At 46.3% G+C, this 17,233-nt stretch overlaps 1 protein-coding gene across 2 annotated transcripts in view; it reads right to left on the bottom strand.

The window, feature by feature from the left end:
- Positions 1-5,095: 5,095 nt before the first annotated feature.
- GABRQ (gamma-aminobutyric acid (GABA) A receptor, theta) overlaps positions 5,096-17,233 on the bottom strand; it is a 73,596-nt gene continuing 61,458 nt past the window's right edge. Inside the window, exons 4-8 of one of the 2 annotated variants that reach the window (XM_014955350.1) lie at positions 15,879-15,961; positions 11,502-11,639; positions 9,693-9,845; positions 6,697-6,953; positions 5,096-6,210 (exon numbers count right to left, since the gene is read on the bottom strand). In XM_014955350.1, coding sequence (XP_014810836.1) covers positions 5,833-6,210; positions 6,697-6,953; positions 9,693-9,845; positions 11,502-11,639; positions 15,879-15,961 — 1,009 coding nt within the window. In that variant the 3' untranslated portion in view covers positions 5,096-5,832. The remainder of the gene's footprint in view (positions 6,211-6,696; positions 6,954-9,692; positions 9,846-11,501; positions 11,640-15,878; positions 15,962-17,233) is intronic. The other variant, XM_014955352.1, reaches the window with a different exon arrangement.

The raw sequence follows: 17,233 nt of genomic DNA, 5'->3' as shown, positions 1-17,233 counted from the left end.
CCCTCCCACCCTTCCTCCCTCCCTCCCAGCATCTGCATTAGGTCCTGTTTCCAACATGTAGGTATCACATCTCTCACCCAACCCATGCCCCCGACCCAATTTCCATGTCTACTGTAAAGACATCCCACCCTGCTTGGGAAGCCCAGTCTCATCTCCAAGAAAGCATTTGGTAACCTGCATGGCATTTCTTGCCCAGTTGGCTCTGATCTCTGACACCAGGGTAGAGCTCGGCCATTGCCCCAGCTTGACATGATGGTTTCTCCCCTGCGCATCCCAGCCCAGCTCCTGCAACATTGTCCAGATGCAAATGATTGTCCCTGCCTGAAGGGATTGAGCTCATACTGATGGTAGAGCACCGTGAGTCTCCCTCGATTTTCCCCATTCCTGACCTCACCATCTCTCAGGGGATGCGGTCTCTGTCCCCGGGGACTGCTGCAATGGCTGGGTTTCCTTGAGTGCTGCCTGCAGCTGCACCCAGCCTGTCTGACTCAGTGCAGGTCCCCGGTTTTCAGTGCTCTAGTCCCTTCAAACCTATTGTATTGCACATATATTTTCACCACCTCTCTCCTATTTCCTCTGCTTCTGAAGTTGCGGCTCTCACCCACCACCAACCTCTTCCTCTTCCCATTCTCTCCATTAGGATTTCAGTAACCACCTTCCCTAAAGCCACTGTCCTTTGGTCTGCAGCTCCAGAGGTTTCTCTTCTGCCTGATAACAGCTCAGAGATTTAAAACCCCTTCGTCCTCCCGACAACAAAACGAAACAAAACCAACTCCCTCCTCCACCCCTTATCTCCTCCTGCCAGAGCCTCTGGAGCAGATCTGGTCAAACAGACTGGCCAGATCAGTTCCTCGCGTGGCTCTGTTTCTGGGAAGTGGATGTGCTGTCCATTGGACAGAGGAAGTGCCAAGCCTTGGCAGGTTCCCTACTTATTTGCAAGACATAAGCTGCTGGCGTGGTGTCAGATGTGCATGCAAGAAAGCTGGATGCCAGTTAAGACCTACAGTCCTGTTTGTTTCATGCACTGTGAACTTATCCTATATACACTATGGGCTGGTTTATGCTTGAGGACATAAAGGTATACATTTTCCTTTTACCTTAGTAACCAAAGCTTTACTTTCATCCATGGAATAGCAGGGGTTTGCTACCAGGGCTCTTATTTTCCTCTTTTTCTCTTTCTCTCATTCTCTCTTCAGTTCTTAATACTCAAGGTGAAGGGGGGGGAAAGAAGGGGGACAGGCAGGATTACAGTCCCAAGGTCCTAGTTCCTAAAGGTCCCTGAGTGACAGCACTATACAGTATCAGAAAATGTAGCAATAGAGTTGCGTTGGCCATGTATATCCTGAGAGAGATTTCGTTTCTATTTCTCCTCTTCCTTCCTCTCCTCCACATGCCTTAGGCTGTTATGCATGGAAAAGGTGCAAAACATTCTCCCCCAGCCCAGCTCCCTCAGGCAGCCTGGAGCATCCCTCATGCTTGTGTTACAGTCTCTGCTAAAAACCATGACCCAGCAAGCAGCAATCCTGCCCCAAGCTGCGAACAAACCAAGCCCCAGTCGGAATTTCCTCCTGCACCACCAAGTCAGAAGAAGCTCCACTTTGGAACAGCACTCACACTCTTTCCTCCTTCTTTCCCCACTGCTCTCCCTTTGTGAAGAAAAGGTGGGCAGCAGCGGGCACACAAGCTGCAGCACAGAAATCTCCTTCACCTGGTTCAAATAACAGGAGCTTTGTACCCACTGCATGAGAGGTTCATGCCTTTCCTTGGGGTTGTGATGGCTTGAAACCTCTGAGCCTTGAGTATGAATAAAATCCCTCTTTTTACTCTACTATCTCCTTTCTGGACCACTGGACCTCAAAACGAGACATGGGTTTGTTGCCTTTCTTAGGGGTGGACACAGACAGATATGGAGGGGGGAAATGAAGGTGTCACCTCGGTTCTGGAGAAGGGCATTTCTAAAGGCATTCAGTATTCTTGCCTCAGTCTTGTACAGGAACATATTTTCTATTACTCATCCAACTCACAGGACACTCAGTTTTCTCCAGCATTCTGCCCCATCACCAGAAATTATAAGGCAGCTCCTGAACTGTGAATAAGTTCTGACCACACACTCTTTGGCAAAGATTATTGTGTAGGACCAAACAGTCCAGATGTCTGGATATACTAAGAGTGACTCTATGAAGTAAAACTGACCTGGTAATATCAGGTCAGAAACATTCAAAGAGAGAAACTAGGATGACTCCTGATAAGAAAGAGAACCCAGCCAACAGAGAACCGAGGCAATAGCAAAGGAGTCTGGCTCCCTGTCCCAGCAGGTGCAGAAATCGGCTGAGCAGGGCTTTTTCCCTGGAAAGCTTTTGGATTGTCGCTATGAAATTCTGGGCTCAATCTCTGATTGAAGCCTCAAATATTAAACACAGCCCCCCCCCAATGCCTAATCTCCAGCTACTGGAGGTCTTGGGCTGTACCTGCAAGGAGCTGGATGGGGCTGGTCAGGACCCCATGTCATGTGGGGTTCAGCACCCAAGCAGCAAAGAACATAGGTGGGTTTTGCATCATCTGTGTGCCGCTGCCCCTGCTGGTCTTGGGGACCAGCTACAAGAGCTCTCAGGTGCTTAACTCCTACCACGCATTTGTCAGGCTTTTACTACAACTAGCAAATTACTGGAGTTCCTGAGTCAACTCCCACAGCTTCAGAATTTCTTACCACATGGCCATTTGTTCTCCCTCCAATTTTAACAGGCTTCTTATAACTGCCTCTTTTTTTCCCCTTCTATCATTCTGACCACCCTTTACATTGCAATCACATATATAAAGGGTAAATGTTTAGAGATTTTATTTAATCATCAATCAGCTGGTTAGACTCCCCTTAAAAACTGAACCTGCTTGATAGGAAGCCTCTGAGATCTGCAGTCATCTGAGATGCACATATGCACCTACATTATACGGCTGATGTCATAAAACACAACTTTATGACTTCCATTAAAACATTTAAAAGCCATTTCCAAATAGAATCCTACTAGAAAGTGTAACTTTCTCCATTGGCCAAGCTTTAACTTCCTGCGTATTGGGTAGACAAGACTACCCCATCCAGCCCTAGCCCTATCATCCGGCTCCATTCACTTTTCAGATTCTTATTCCTATACAGATCCCTCTAGATGATAAACTGGAATAACACTGGGAAAACCCATCCTCAACAGCATCACTCTTGAATATGGAAACCAGCAAGAGATTGTTCTGCAGGGCAGCTGGGAATCTAAGTCTGATTTAACAATTGTGCTAAAACCTTGGTGAGTCCAGGGAAGCCTGGACTGAATGCGTGCATGCACGAACATGAGAGAGGGAGGCAGAGATTGGGGGTGACTGATGAGGATGGATGCTCTACTTCTATGCTTAGGATTCTATTCGTAGAAAATGCATAAGACACATTACTGATATAAAAATAACAATACTTATTACTTATGAGTCCTGACCCCGCTTCATCCAAGTCAAGACAAAACTTTCCATGACTTAAGTGTTACTTGGTCAGGCCTACAGTGATTCACATCTTCATAGCACTGTACAGACATAAATTAGTGAATGAAAAGATGTGCATTAGATGCATCTGTCATCTGAAAAACAGGAGTTTCCCTGGTCTCAGAGGATCTCAAGCAATGGGAATCGAGGAAAAAGGAAGAGAGTGCTAGCAGAAAAATAAAAGGACAGTTGAATTCAAGGCAGCGTGTCTGTGTGTCTGGCATGTAAAAAGCTCCATCAGGTAAGAACAAGGTTCTCATCGTTACTCCAGGAATGGCAGAATGACCCTAGGGTTAAAGTTTTGCACTTGTGAATTTATTATTTTCATGGCTTTTATTAATATTATAAGGGAGATAATAAATCATCAGTGATTGCCAAAGTGGCCAATAATTCAGTGATTTTCCTGAAAGTCACTGGCTCCTTTGGAAAAAGTTGACCTTGCTGCCCAAGGCCAAGTTACCCTTCTGTATCTTTATAACGAGTGCCTGTGGATGGAAGCTGCTACAGACTTAGGGGCTTCCATAAGCACTGACAAGCTCAGCATTTTCATCGCAATCTTCACCCTGCCCAGTCTTTAAAGAACATCTTCCAGTGGGATGATGCTCCATGGAATTCTACTGCATCCACAGTTGCATCTTCTGCAAGAAGGGACACAGGCTGCTCTTCTCTACATTTTGCATGTATTAACAGACATAAAGCAAGGCCTGATAGAAGCAGTACAGGTCAGAGGGTGCCAGCCCACCATTTGCTTCTGAACTTCTTAGGAAAAGGGATAATCATCGTTTCCTGATTTTTTTCATCCTGAAGCACAACAAAGTTAAATGACACTCACCCTTTCCTGCACCTTGCCATAGGTTATGATCACTCGGTGGGCTGGAGCGTGAAGTCCCTCGTCTGGCACAAAGAACATGTAGGGGGTGGGTTGGGGGGGGTGGGAAGGGCTGAGTTTTCAGAGATCTGCAACTGCTTTTTCTCCCCAAACTCAGTAAGAAAGATGCAGGGTGGGAATGATTAGGAACAGCCCCTCCTTTCAGGACTGAATCAGCTTAGTCTACCAGAGATCAGACGCCAGCGGTGGACAGCAGCACTGTCCCGTTGCTGATCCCCAAAACCCTCTCCTTCCTCAGATTGTATCTGCACAATCTCCCTCCCCAGCTCTGCCTCTCTAATCCAAGCTGGGACCCCCCATCTCCAACCTCGCGAAGTTGCAATGAGCAAACGAAACCCTGCTGTTTCCCCCAGAACACTGCCGCTTAAATGTCATCTGTGTTCTCTTTCTACAAAAGACATTACAAAACCCCCCCCCCTCCCCAGCTCCCCTCCCCAGAAAACATGCTTGCACACACACATCCGTATCTACACACGTGCGCACACGCACACACACACACACACAGAGATGCGCCGCACACACACACTCACTCATACAGGAAAAACAGCTTGCAAACTCCTGAAGGTGGAAAAAGGCAACTTGCAAATGTGCCTTTTGTTTTTGATAAGCTCCCTCCTCCCCCACCCTCCCCAACCCCACATTGCCCCTTCCCTCCCGAATAATTACCTTGTCCTCCCCCCCCTTCCCAGCTCTTCCAAAATAAATATTCTTTTTATTTGTTGGTTTAAAAGATTCTTTTAGGCTTGTAAGCAAGAGAGAGGGAGAGAGAAGAAGAAAAGAGAAGTCTCATAGCATGAGAATGAAACCTCACCATCTCATGAATGCATGAAAGAGTAAACATGACGGGGTTAAGAGCAGTGACAGAAGAAAGATCAAAAAAAAAAAAAAGTAATATTGAGAAGAGAAAGATGAATTCAGTAGTGAAATGGAAGTGAGGATAGCGCATTAGTGAGCACAGCCAAAGATAACCTATCCCCCCACCAGTTTTTGACTCAATTTCTTTAAATCTCCCTCCCCCCATTTTTTTAAACATTTCTTGGGTTTTTGGGGGGGGTTTTGTGGTTTTTTTTTTCTTTTTTTCTGACAGTTTTTCTTTTTTTTTCTTTCTTTTTTGGTTTTTGGTGGTTTTTGTTTTTGTTTTTTTTACAATGGTTTAAGTCCTTCAGCAGGAAACCAAAATTGAGACAAACACATCCCTCCCTGAAACCAAACCCCCTCCCATATACCCTTCTCTCCCTTACCCCTCCCCACACTCCGTGGTTCTACATGTGCTGAAAAGAGAAGAGTAAGCTTAGAATAAATCTAATGAATCAAAGGAATAAATGATAATGATAGTAAAGAGTAAAACCCAAACCCAAAAGACCACAACACTCCTGTGTTGTCATTGTCTGAGTGTCTGTCCCTATCTCTCTCGGAGGCTGCAGGCATCAATTTACATAGTACAACCAGTAAACAAGGTTGAAGAATCCAAAGGTGATTGGAAAAATGATTCGTGACCACTTGTCAATGGTGCTGACGTCTGCCAGGTCTGGGATTTTGAGCTTCAGCTTAGATGACCGCCGGCGGAGACGGCTGTTGGCACGGTTGCGGGCCGCAGCGTGGTGGGTCAGTGGGACATGGCGGTCCAGGGTTGGGTGGTGACCAAATCCATCCCGAGAGGCCAGCTGCTTGCGGAACTGGATTCCTGAGCCTTCAAAGGACATGACAGAGTTTCGAGAGTCGCCAACACTGCTCATCATGTCCGTGGCCAGCAGCTCGTTGTTCATCTCCAGAGTGCTGAGGAGGATGTTACCATAAGGGTCAACCTAGAACATGGAAGACAGAGAGAAAGGTAGCGGGGATGTCCTGTGCACGACACACATGGGGACATACCTTCAGGGGTGATTTTCAACTGTTTTCTTTGTAACAACACCACTGATTGGGTCATTTGTGAGCTCTGAACCCGGACTTCTGCATTTGAAAATGCTATCCACTGATGCTGGAGTTGAAGGACTAGCCACATGTGCTTGCAGCACATTTTTGAGCAGGGTAGCATGATTCTGCCAACATGGTAGGACCAAAAGCCACAGGGGTACTTTTGGGTACACCTGTGTTGTGCAAGAGTCCTGATGAAACTGGCTTGAGGATGATGACAAAATGATCAAGGAGAAAAAATTCCCAGTAATCACCAGACAGGGGAACTGGAGTTTGTCTCTTGTGATGAGGAGAAAGACTGCTCCACTGTTCACCCAGGACTGAATGAACAGTGGAGAGCCTGAATTCTCCTGCCACAATGAAAGAAGGGGACAAACCTGCTCTCTCACCCTCTTCTCCTCATAACGGTGACGCTCATTGTTGGCCTTGCTGATCCGTTCACTCTGTTTCTTTTGCTGCCGGGGGCCTCGCCCAAAGAATATGTAGTTGACAAAAGCATACTCTAGGAGCGCCAGGAACACGAAGACGAAGCAGCCCATGAGATAAACATCAATAGCCTTGACGTAAGGGATCTTGGGAAGAGTCTCCCGAAGATGGGTGTTGATGGTAGTCATTGTAAGTACCGTGGTGACCCCTGTAAGGAGAGGGTAGGTGCTCTGTTACCAAGGTGGGATGGTTTCCTCAAATGCCACTCTGAGCTTCCTTATCCCTCCCGTCCCAGCTAGACAACCTCAGGAGGGATGGGAGCAGTGCAACTGGGAAGAAAATTGTCATTATTCTAAGCCCAGATGCCCAGTACAAATCACTGCAGAAAATAAACCAACCGCCAACAGTGGTAAAAAATGTCAAAGCATGACAATGGGCATTGACATCCTCTAGACCTTGGTTCTTTAAGTCCTCCCTGATCCTCCTCCTTTCCCTCAGTGTAGTAGGAAACATTCAGTTTTGCTCTCAGTCTCTCAACCTCTTCTCCCTTTTTTCCACGTCATGAACTCATCAGGCTACCCTGGGCACTACTGAATGCCTCAGTATCCTTGACATGAATTTATAATCTACTGCGGGTTTCCAATGTCATGAATAGGAGAAAGAGTGAAGAGATTTGCTCTTCATGGCACTCTTTTTTTTTTGCCTGCCTTATAGACTTCTGTCTACATCCTTGACCCCATTAGTTCCCACCTTCCTCTCACCAGCTTTACCACTCACTACCTCAGTTATCATCTGTACACACTCCTCACATGGTTCTCACGGTCTCCTTTTTAGGCCTACTTATATTTCCTACACCTTAAATAAACATTTCTTGGTTTCCTTGAATACTTTTTTTCCCCATCTACTCAGTTTCCAAGAGCCTGGTGCATTATGACTATTCTCACCGCTTCCATCCTCTTCTGTGGTTTCTTCTCACCCTCTTCCCTTCTCTGGACTGTCCGAGTGGCCTCAGATCTGTCTCTTTGACAGTCTTCTGACGGCTTAAAAAGGATGGCAATGAGCCTTCATGCTTCTTTTGTGGGCAGTAACTTTTCCTCTTCAACCTAGTCTTCTTTTCCTGCTTCTCTAGCTCAGCTGTGCTGCTTTTCTTACTACCTTGCTGATCTCCTTTTCTTTTCCAGTGTCCCTCCTCCTCATCTCTCTGTTGGGAGCTCTCTTCGTCTCCATGACCTTAATTTGCTCTTCTGTCTTCAGCCCTGCCCCTAGAGTGATGGCTCTCAAACCTCTCTGTGCATTCTGGATGCAGTGCCTCTCACCCTCATCTTGTCTTTAGTGTCATTCCTGATATAAGATTCAAAGAACCGATAGTTTTCAGTTCACAGAAGAGTAAACAGAAGGGGGATATATTTATATACATACAAATATTGTCTATATTTAGACAGTAGTCTAAATATCCAGAAATCTGGGGCAAAGAAAAGGGGAACAGAACATTCTCCATGTCTCCGTTCAGAACCAGACAAATTGCAATGGACACTTAGGACAGAGCAAAGAAGAGCTTTTGACTGTACAAGCAAGTGAATCTGGAGATAAAGTTCCCAGAGGAGGCTGTGGAGTCTCCTTCCTTGGAGCTTTTTAAGGACAGGTTAGATAGAGAGCTGTCGGGAACAGTTTAGGGAGAGCTGTTCCAGTTCTGATCTACAATGTTTTTCTTCTGTCTTCTTTGAATCCAGATGTCAGCAGAAATCCAACAGCTATGCATCTCGTGTCCACCCTTCTGCTTGTACTTTCACCGTGCCAGCAATGTCTGCTGTGGTCTCTTTTTCTTCTCTCACTGATTATACTCTTGTCAATGCAACTTACCTTTTAATTTACCATGTTCTTGTTCCCTCCCTGTGTCCCTGCTCCAGCATCTCTAAGCAAGCACAGCCAAATCATCTATTTTATATCTTTGTACAAACCATCCCTCCTCTGAATCTTCTCAAACTCTGTCTTGTCCTAGAGCTAATTTAAGCCCTCAAGGTTGTCTATAAGACCCAGCCTCCCCCTGTGCTCCATCACTTCTCTGAGACTTTTCCCACTCACAAATGAAATCCTTCTCCCTCCTTGGCTCTCTGATTTCCTCTGAACTTTCTATCATGTTGCACAGCCCCATTCTCAGATGCCAGTCGTCCCCCCCTTACTCCTGTTCCTTCTTCAAAACCCTCATCTGCAATCCACCTCCACTTCCCTTCTGTTGCTTAAAAGAGCTCATTTTTTTCCTCTTACAGGAAAACACTCCTATATAGGGGAGCATGTGCTTAAGAAGAACTTGGACTTTAACTACTGCCCCACATTTGCCTTGGTTATGAAGGTCCTCAGCTACAAGAAGTGCCCATATGGGGCCTAAACTACCATAAAAATGTGTAAGGGCACTTCCTTTATTTTTTTTCATCTTTTAGCCATTCACTCAACATTCTTACTATTCTTTTGTCCACCCATCCTCAACATTTATCATCTAGTTAACTGGTTCTAGCACACCTGTTGACCAAGAGATGCCCAGACTTCTCTTCTTAAGAAAACAAGTACAAACCAGAGTGAAGGAACTGGTGGGCTCATGGCTTGTCAGTCTCACATGCCTGAGGTTCTGTGACCATTTATGCTTTTGTTATAGAGTTTCTGTTCTACCACAGAAATTTATGGTAGAACTTTTACTGATTCAAATAATACAGACCCAAGCTTTGGAAGTACTGATATTTCTGAACAAAAAGAAGTAGCTCTTCTGGCTGAAAATTTGAAGTTTGTTCTCAGAAAAAATGTCCTTCCTCTGGGATGACAGGTTTGACAGACCTACATGGTTTGCTTAGCTGCTACCTCATAAAGAAAAAGGTATTTTCTTTCTTACAGCTGTCCTATAGCTGTTCTCCCTCAAAAAACCACCTCCTTCAACATATAACGAAAAGGTACATACCCAATGCCACTCGTGCAGCAGAAGCATCGTAATTGATCCAGAAGGAGACCCAGGACAGGATGGTGATGAGAATAGATGGCATATAAGTCTGCAGGATGAAGTATCCAATGTTCCTCTTAATCCGGAAACTCAAGGATAAACGCAGATATGAACCTGTCAATGAGATATTGTAGGAAGATCTTGCTTGAGAGGAGGGGAAAGCTGTATTTATTGTAAGAGTTTAGGTTAGGAATTGAAATTTTATTTGGAAGATGTTCTCAAGAGGCAAGGATAATGAGAAATCTCTCTTTTTTATTTCATTTGGTTTTGCAGACTCATCAGTTTTTGGAAGCAGGCTCTTCAGAGTCTGCTCAGTTGGCTCAGTATATTAAGAAGAAAGGAAACTCTACATATGTAAAGTTACGTTATTATATCAGACATCATGGGAGAATGTCTGTTCAGTGCTAAAATTGTTATTGTGGTAAGTGCCAGTTTGATACAGGCTTACACAGGAGACTTTAACACTATATCTGGATGCAGTGAGATGATTTTCCAATGTTTCATGTGCTAGCTTTTCCTCCAAACAGCAATGAAGATCTGAATAGTATTTCTCCCATGCTGTTCTAAAAATAGGTTATGGTCAGACTGGGCAAATTCATATGCAAATAGAGTACTGTTAGTTAATCTATAGGTATTGTTTTTTTCTTTTTTTTTTTCCATGTTGTTGCAACGTCCTCCTAATCTTTTAGCAAACCTAATGGGGATAGTGATGACAATTAGAATTTTACAGTCCTTCCACTGGAGCAGGGTCATTTTGACAGGGACAAAGCAAGGCCTCTCTCATTCCTCTGAAACAAAAGTCCAAGTCATTCCTCCTTCCCACCTCTGTCCCTTAGGCAACACAGAAGCCTGAAATATGGGTGTAATCGTGGGTTGGCAGCTAAAGTAACAAGAGAACAGCAGTCTTTAACGATCAAGGAGGTGTACTGGGAGAAAGGAGGTTATGTTCTCTCACCATTATGTGCCATTTGTATAGCTTGAACACAGTATTTCACCAGCCTGCTTTTCTGAAGGTCTTATCTATTTAGACTGCAAACTTCTTTAGGAGGAATACTGCCTCTTGTTGTGGGTCTCTAGATTACCATTGCTATGGGACCCTGCTCCCAGCATGCCCCCGAGGCACTATTGTAACAACATCACCATCTGCCACCACCACTGATAGACTCGGGCTGTGATTTCATGGCATTTCAAAAATTGTCTTATTTAACAGGTGTGTGGCACGCTGTTTTGGCAGCGAACCTCATGCCAGATCAAAGTGAAGACAGAAACCAAAATCCAAACCCCTACAATTTTCCAACCGGCAATATCTGAATCTTCCAAGATAGTCTCTCCAGATCTTTTTATTGCCATGTACAGATGGGTTTGCATCATTTCATAGACCACTTTCTTTTCAACTGATACATTCTTCTACTTATTTTGCACCTACATGATCTTTGAGAGCCCATTGCAAAGCACATAAAAATCAGGTAGAGGTTGAGAATCTTCTAAAGAGGTTCTGTTTTGAGCTCAGTTGGTGTTTTGACTAATAAATGAAAACAACTGCAGAAAAAAAAAATATTATCCCAATAAGTCTCTGAGGTGAAGCAGACAAAAAAAAAAAAGCAAACTTGGTGGGCACAGAAGATGCTTCTTTTCCAAAAGAACAGAACCCTAAGTTGAAGCCTAGATCCTAAGTTAGTGTCTCAGCATTTGAATCAAAGGAACAACCACATTGACATTCATCAGCAGAAGGTTTGCAGATTCCACCGCATCCCTTCAGCAGAGACTCACCGGTGGTGAAGACCACTTCCCTGCTGACCAGCCTCTGCTCAATAATGGTGAACTGGGGCAGTTCTAGCACCTCCATCCCCGTGACAGCAGAATCATTTCCTTGCCAGAAGAAGACAATATCATCAACCGTGTAACCATCTGCAGAGATGAAGAAGCACAGAGAGAGAACTAAGCTGACAAGCTGGAGCAGATGACACCCCCATTTTCATTAAGGTGATCTGGAAGAGGATCTAAAGGAAAACCCACACCGTCAGACAGCAAGCATAGTCCCCTCCTGCTGACGTACTTTTCTTCAGCTGAGCTTGGCAGTACAATACTCAAGAGAAGGGGGAAAAAATGTCCAGAAGTCCCAATTCTGCTTAGAATTCAGCAGAAAAAGGTGAGAAGCAGCCCATCAAACCTTGACTCGCGCTACATAATCTCCATGGCTGACATGACAGCAACTTGTGCATCAGAAGCTTCTGTCAAATGCACCAAACACGGCATTTTGCTTTTTAAAAACTGCCTCCTTTTACCAGAAGGGGGAGACCACACAATACATTCTGGTGGGGAACAGGTAAACAGGGCATCTAAGTACTAAAAATTCCCAGAGAGGAAAAGATTTACAACAGCAGTTGAAAAGAAATTTGAATATCAGAGCATCTCCCTCTCCTAAGTACTCTCAGTCAAAATTTGGAGCCAGGAAGTGGACAGAGTTTCTGCTGCTTTGTGGTGGCTGAAAAGAGCAGTAATGGGAGAAGACAAGAAGGGGAATCAGGCTGGTAAGAAATACTCATCCCCTGCCTTTCAGGGTAATGGATTTATTACCTCAGCCAAGGGTACAGACTCTTACTTTAACCCCAAACTATACATCCAGAGAGGGCTGTATGGGCTGGAGGAACTAAGGAGCCCAAAGCCCAGGATAAAATCACCCTAGATGCTCTGGAGTCATGGGGAATGGGGCCCAGGGGATGAAATCAAGCAGGTCCCCTCCCATCAACATGATGTTCACAGCCCTGTGGGCAAGGATTCATCTCCACTTGGAAATTAATGCTGCTTGTGGCAAGCTGGGTTTTGAAGCACTGTGGCTGTTGCTGCACAAGGGGTGGCCTCTTATCCCAAGCAAAGTGCAGAGCTGCATGGAATCACCTCTGTGTGCAAAGAAACAGTGAGATATGTACAGGTTTTGGTATGGCATGGCACAAGGCTTCCTTTAGAGCATGAACTCCACCTATGACCACAGACAGCTTTTACTCACAATCTGCTCTGCAGCACAACAGCCTGCCTTATCCACAAGCTCTCCCAGCAGAGAAGCAGTTGGCTGGCAATACCCAGCAAGGGCTAACATCCACTAGGGAGAGCTGCCACCAAACCCAGCACCAGTGCATTAGTGGGATCAGGGGAATGAAGAGCTGCCAAGCGTACCATGGAAGAAAAATTCTTCTACCCAGCCTTAGGGCCCAAGGGTTACCCCAGATCCGAGGTGAACCTTCAAGGATGCTGTCCTCTTGCAGCTCCTGAGCAGAAAAAGGGCTGAGCAACCTGGTCTGATCTCATAGCTAACCCTGCTTTGAGCTGGGGGCTGGACTAGAGACACCCTGAGGTCTCTTCCCAAACTGAATTATTTGATGACTGTGTAGTCTCCAAGCCCGCATCCTGCACTCTCAGTCATTACTGTGCTTATTCATGGGTGCTAAAAAATAATAACAAGCTTCCACATGCTATGCCAGATCTGCTTCTGATATAAATCAGCTAAGCCAGGGCTCCACCTCCTCCCCCCATGGCATGGTCCTGCTCCCTTGGCAATAAGTGGTAGAGCACCCTCACCCACAAGCCCACAGAGATTCAGGACCCTTATGTGATCATCTCATCTGCTGCAGACACTGGGGTGCCAGAGGCTGTTGCACTGCCTCGAGTACCCCAGCTTTGTGCAGAGGAACTGGTATTTGCATCTGGCTGCAGTGTCTCTCCCAGAGCACCGAGTCCAAGTGTGGAGAGCAGCAAGAAACAGCCAAGTCCCCCACTCCTCCCGGTGGCAGATTCCAGCGGCTCAAAAGCTCTCGCAGCTAAAAAACATTGTGTGCGATTTTACATTTGAATTCATCCGGCTCAGGCTTCGAGATTCTAGTGGTTACTCTGATTTTTTTCTAGGAGGTTACCAAGCCCTTTCCACCCAGCGCTCCCCCTCTGCAGAGGTGCACCCAGCCTGTAAACAAGTCACCTCTCCACCTCCTTTGCAGTAAACAAACCAGATTGAGCTATTGAGGTTTCTCACTGCAAAACATCTGCTCCAGCCCTTGAACCACTTTTCAGCATCTTTTCTCAACCTCTTCTGATTTCTCAGCTTCCTTTCTAAATTTTGGAAACCAAATATAGACAGAGTCCCTCTCCCCGTCTCACCAGCGACATATTCAGAGGCCAATCGATTCCCTGCTCTGACTCACGGCTCCCCTGGTTTATATAACCAAGGCTCACTCCAGCCCTTATTTTGCCAGAGCCCTGCTAAGAAACCTCCAGCAGCGATGCTTGGGGCTGCCAGCCCTTCATCCTTTCCCCCGGTCGATACCCGTGTGGGTACCAGTCCCTCGGGCTGGCAGCCTGGCCTGTGCTCCCGCACCCAGGCACAGCCCTCCCCGTTTAGCTGTATTCAAATGCATTCGGGATGGATTCAAATTGGGAGGTATTCAAATGTGCAGCGAGCGAGCCACGCAGACTGCTATCTTCATCATCCACAAATTTAACAGCAGTGACTTCAAATTTACTTCCTGATCAGCAATGAAAATGTCAAATTACTGTAACTAATTTTAGGAAATTTCGTAGTTAACCAGCTCTGTTCCATTTATTCTGTGACCTGCTGGTATCGGGTACCAATTTTTGTATTTTTTTTTTATTATTATTATGGCATTATGCAATATGAAATCAAACATCGTTTTCAGGAAGCCATTTTTTAAAGTGATTCTGAAGGGAAAAGGTTGTTCAGCCTAAAAATAAATGCTTCACTTTGATTTCTAGCTTTAAAAAGAAAACCAAATTTCCATTTTACTTTTAAAAAGTAAAAGAACTTTCACGAAGACAAGTCATTTCAACCTGAAATATCATAAAGTATTGATACGACGTCTTAAAACGTCAGATTAACAGCCTGTTTGCTGCCTGTCTCAGGGTTTTTGTTGAATCCTGGCACATATTTAGGCAAGGGGATGTGTGGTGAGGGCTGTTTTCGGGATGGAGCGATGGGATCAACAGGCAGTTCCAGCACTGGGTCATCTCCTGCAGGTAAATGCCCTGAGCTGCTGTGGGGAAGGAGATTCAGCTGCCTGCTGCTGCTTTACAAACCCTGCACCACAAAAGAGCTATTTTGGTGGGTTTGCTTTGGTAATCTTTTTATATATAATTTGTTTTCCAAGCCAGGCATAAAAATGACTGTTACTCCAGAGTTGTGTGTGGACTTGGAAGTAAACAAAATGGAGCCCTGCGGATTTCGAATGTGCAAGTATGTAAAAGACAAAAGCTCTGAGCAAGGAAACAGTTGAATCTCTTCATCTCTGCGTGGATCTCAGAAACATTGTAAGGAAACGTAGCTTCGACTAACAAATTGGCTTGACTTGTCCCATTAAGGACAAAATCACAACATGGGGAACGGTGGGTAATTCTCTGCCTTCTGTTTTCTTGGTTGTACCGTAAACTAGTCTCAGAATGCTAAGGAGTGCCAGAAATGACATGTCATTAGTGCCTCCAGCAGGACCTAATTTACATCCCATTACTCGCCACGCCGAGCGCTGCGATGGCTGCGCATCCCGATGGCGAGCGGGAAGGGGGCTCCCAGGCGCAGGCAGGGCTGGGGAGGCAGCACGGCGCCTTCCAACTATGGATGCTGTGGGACCTCTTTTATGAAAAAAGCAATTCTCTGATAATCACCACTGAAGCTGCATCATCATTACTGTGAGATCTGCTGCTCTGGACCGTTCCTGCGGGGATACTGCAGTGCATTTTTATGAGGGAGAGCCGGACCTCCTCCGCCAGCACGGTCAGGAGAGGCTTCCCATAGGAGTCAAGGGAAGATCCAGGTGGGGAGGGACTGCAGGAGAACTGGGGTCCCACCTTACATGCAGAGTGAGGGCAGGCTCCCAGGGCTAAGGGAGGCTCCCATCACCCTCCTGAGGGTGAGAGTGATTTTAATACCCAGCCTGCTGCTAGACCTCTATTCCTGGGGATTTCACCCACGAGGTCCCCTCAGGATAGAGTTTGGATGAGGAAGCCTGGTCCTGCCCCAGGGGACATCCTTTGGGAAGGGTGGCTTGTAACACCCTTGGGAGGTATCCCACGAGCAGGGAGTTGTGGCTGGGGCAGGTGGCATCAGGTGGCACCGCGTGGAGAAGGGTGGGCATGAGGCATACGCACAGCTCTCGATCTCCAGCGTGCAGTTCTGCTGGTCCAGGGGGTATCTCCGCAGGTCCATCATGCATGCGGCCGTGGTGGTGATCCTGAGAAGGGAAGGGAGGAGAAAAAACCATAAATCAGTTGTATGGTTTTTCTTACCCAAAAAAAAAAAAAAAAAGGAGAAATGAAAGGCAGACGTGAAAGTCAGGCAGCTTTTGGGGCCGCTGTTTCCCTGGAAACCAGGGAGATCCGTGGTGGGAGGTGTGCGGGGCGGGGGGCTGGATGCGGCTCACCCTCAACTGCACGGCTTAAACCCTTCGTGACTCACGTCAGCAAGGCAGTATCTCTATTAACGGGGTAGGGAGGGATTTGTGTTCCTCCTCTGTCTCTCCCTTGAGAGAGACAAAGAAACCGGGAGTAGGCAGAGCTACGGGCAGGGGGAGAAGAGGAGAGGCACGTCCGTTTCTATGAGGGACACAACCGACACACGTCTGTATAACAGAAGATGCATTGATTAAATTGCCCAGCAATGGTGTATGGAGAAGAATAGCTGCCCAATTATCACCCCTCTTTCCTTCTGAATTGCCCCAATGACCCTACTTGCAGCCCCCCACTCACGTCCCCTCCATCTCCCCCACTTTGGCACCACCAAACCCAAGCACCCAGACCCCACTGATGGAGCCTTTCTGCTCCTGGGGGCACGGCTCTGATAACAGAGCTGCTTTTCCCCAACCCAGGGATGAACTGCGTGATCAAGATTCATAAAAGACACACGGTTGTGTGTATGCATCCCCCTGAAAAATAAATATGGGGAGAGAATGAGGGTCAGTGATGCTCTGGGGGTGTCAGAGCAGGAGGTGGGGGCAAAGCGGCGCAGTGCCCTCAGCGGGGTTCACATGAGGGTGTGAGAAGGGTTTGTGTGTGTTACACGTTGTACGTGAAGGAGCATCACTCTCTGGGGTGGAGAATTTTGGGGTGGGATAGATGAGATGAAGCAGGGACAGAGCAAAGCGACAGCTAAGTCACCAGCCTGGCAACGCCGCCCTGGAGTTAACAGGCTGTCCCTATTTCTCAAATATATTGCTCCCCTCACCCTTTAATGCAGTTTTCTTCCTGTGCAATGTATGTGTGCAGAGTGCTAAAGAGGGGGGGAGAGATTGGTGCATTCCCCCCCCCCCTTCTTTTTTTCAATTAACCATCTGGAAGGCATTAATCAAGCTACACATTTTTTACTATGTAGGCATAACCAGTGAACTGTTAACGAGAAAGCTTTATCTTCTGAGCCCTGTGGCCTGGGAGAGAGAAAAGAGAAGGGGGGGGGAATAAAAAGAAAAACAAGAAAGCAGAGAGGATGAGATGGCGAACCAGCAAAAAAA

This window comes from Calidris pugnax, unplaced genomic scaffold (assembly GCF_001431845.1).
Source record: "Calidris pugnax isolate Ruff unplaced genomic scaffold, ASM143184v1 scaffold38, whole genome shotgun sequence".
NCBI classification, from domain to species: domain Eukaryota; kingdom Metazoa; phylum Chordata; class Aves; order Charadriiformes; family Scolopacidae; genus Calidris; species Calidris pugnax.
Note: the sequence above shows the minus strand (reverse complement) of the source record. Positions and strands in the feature narration are given on the sequence as shown.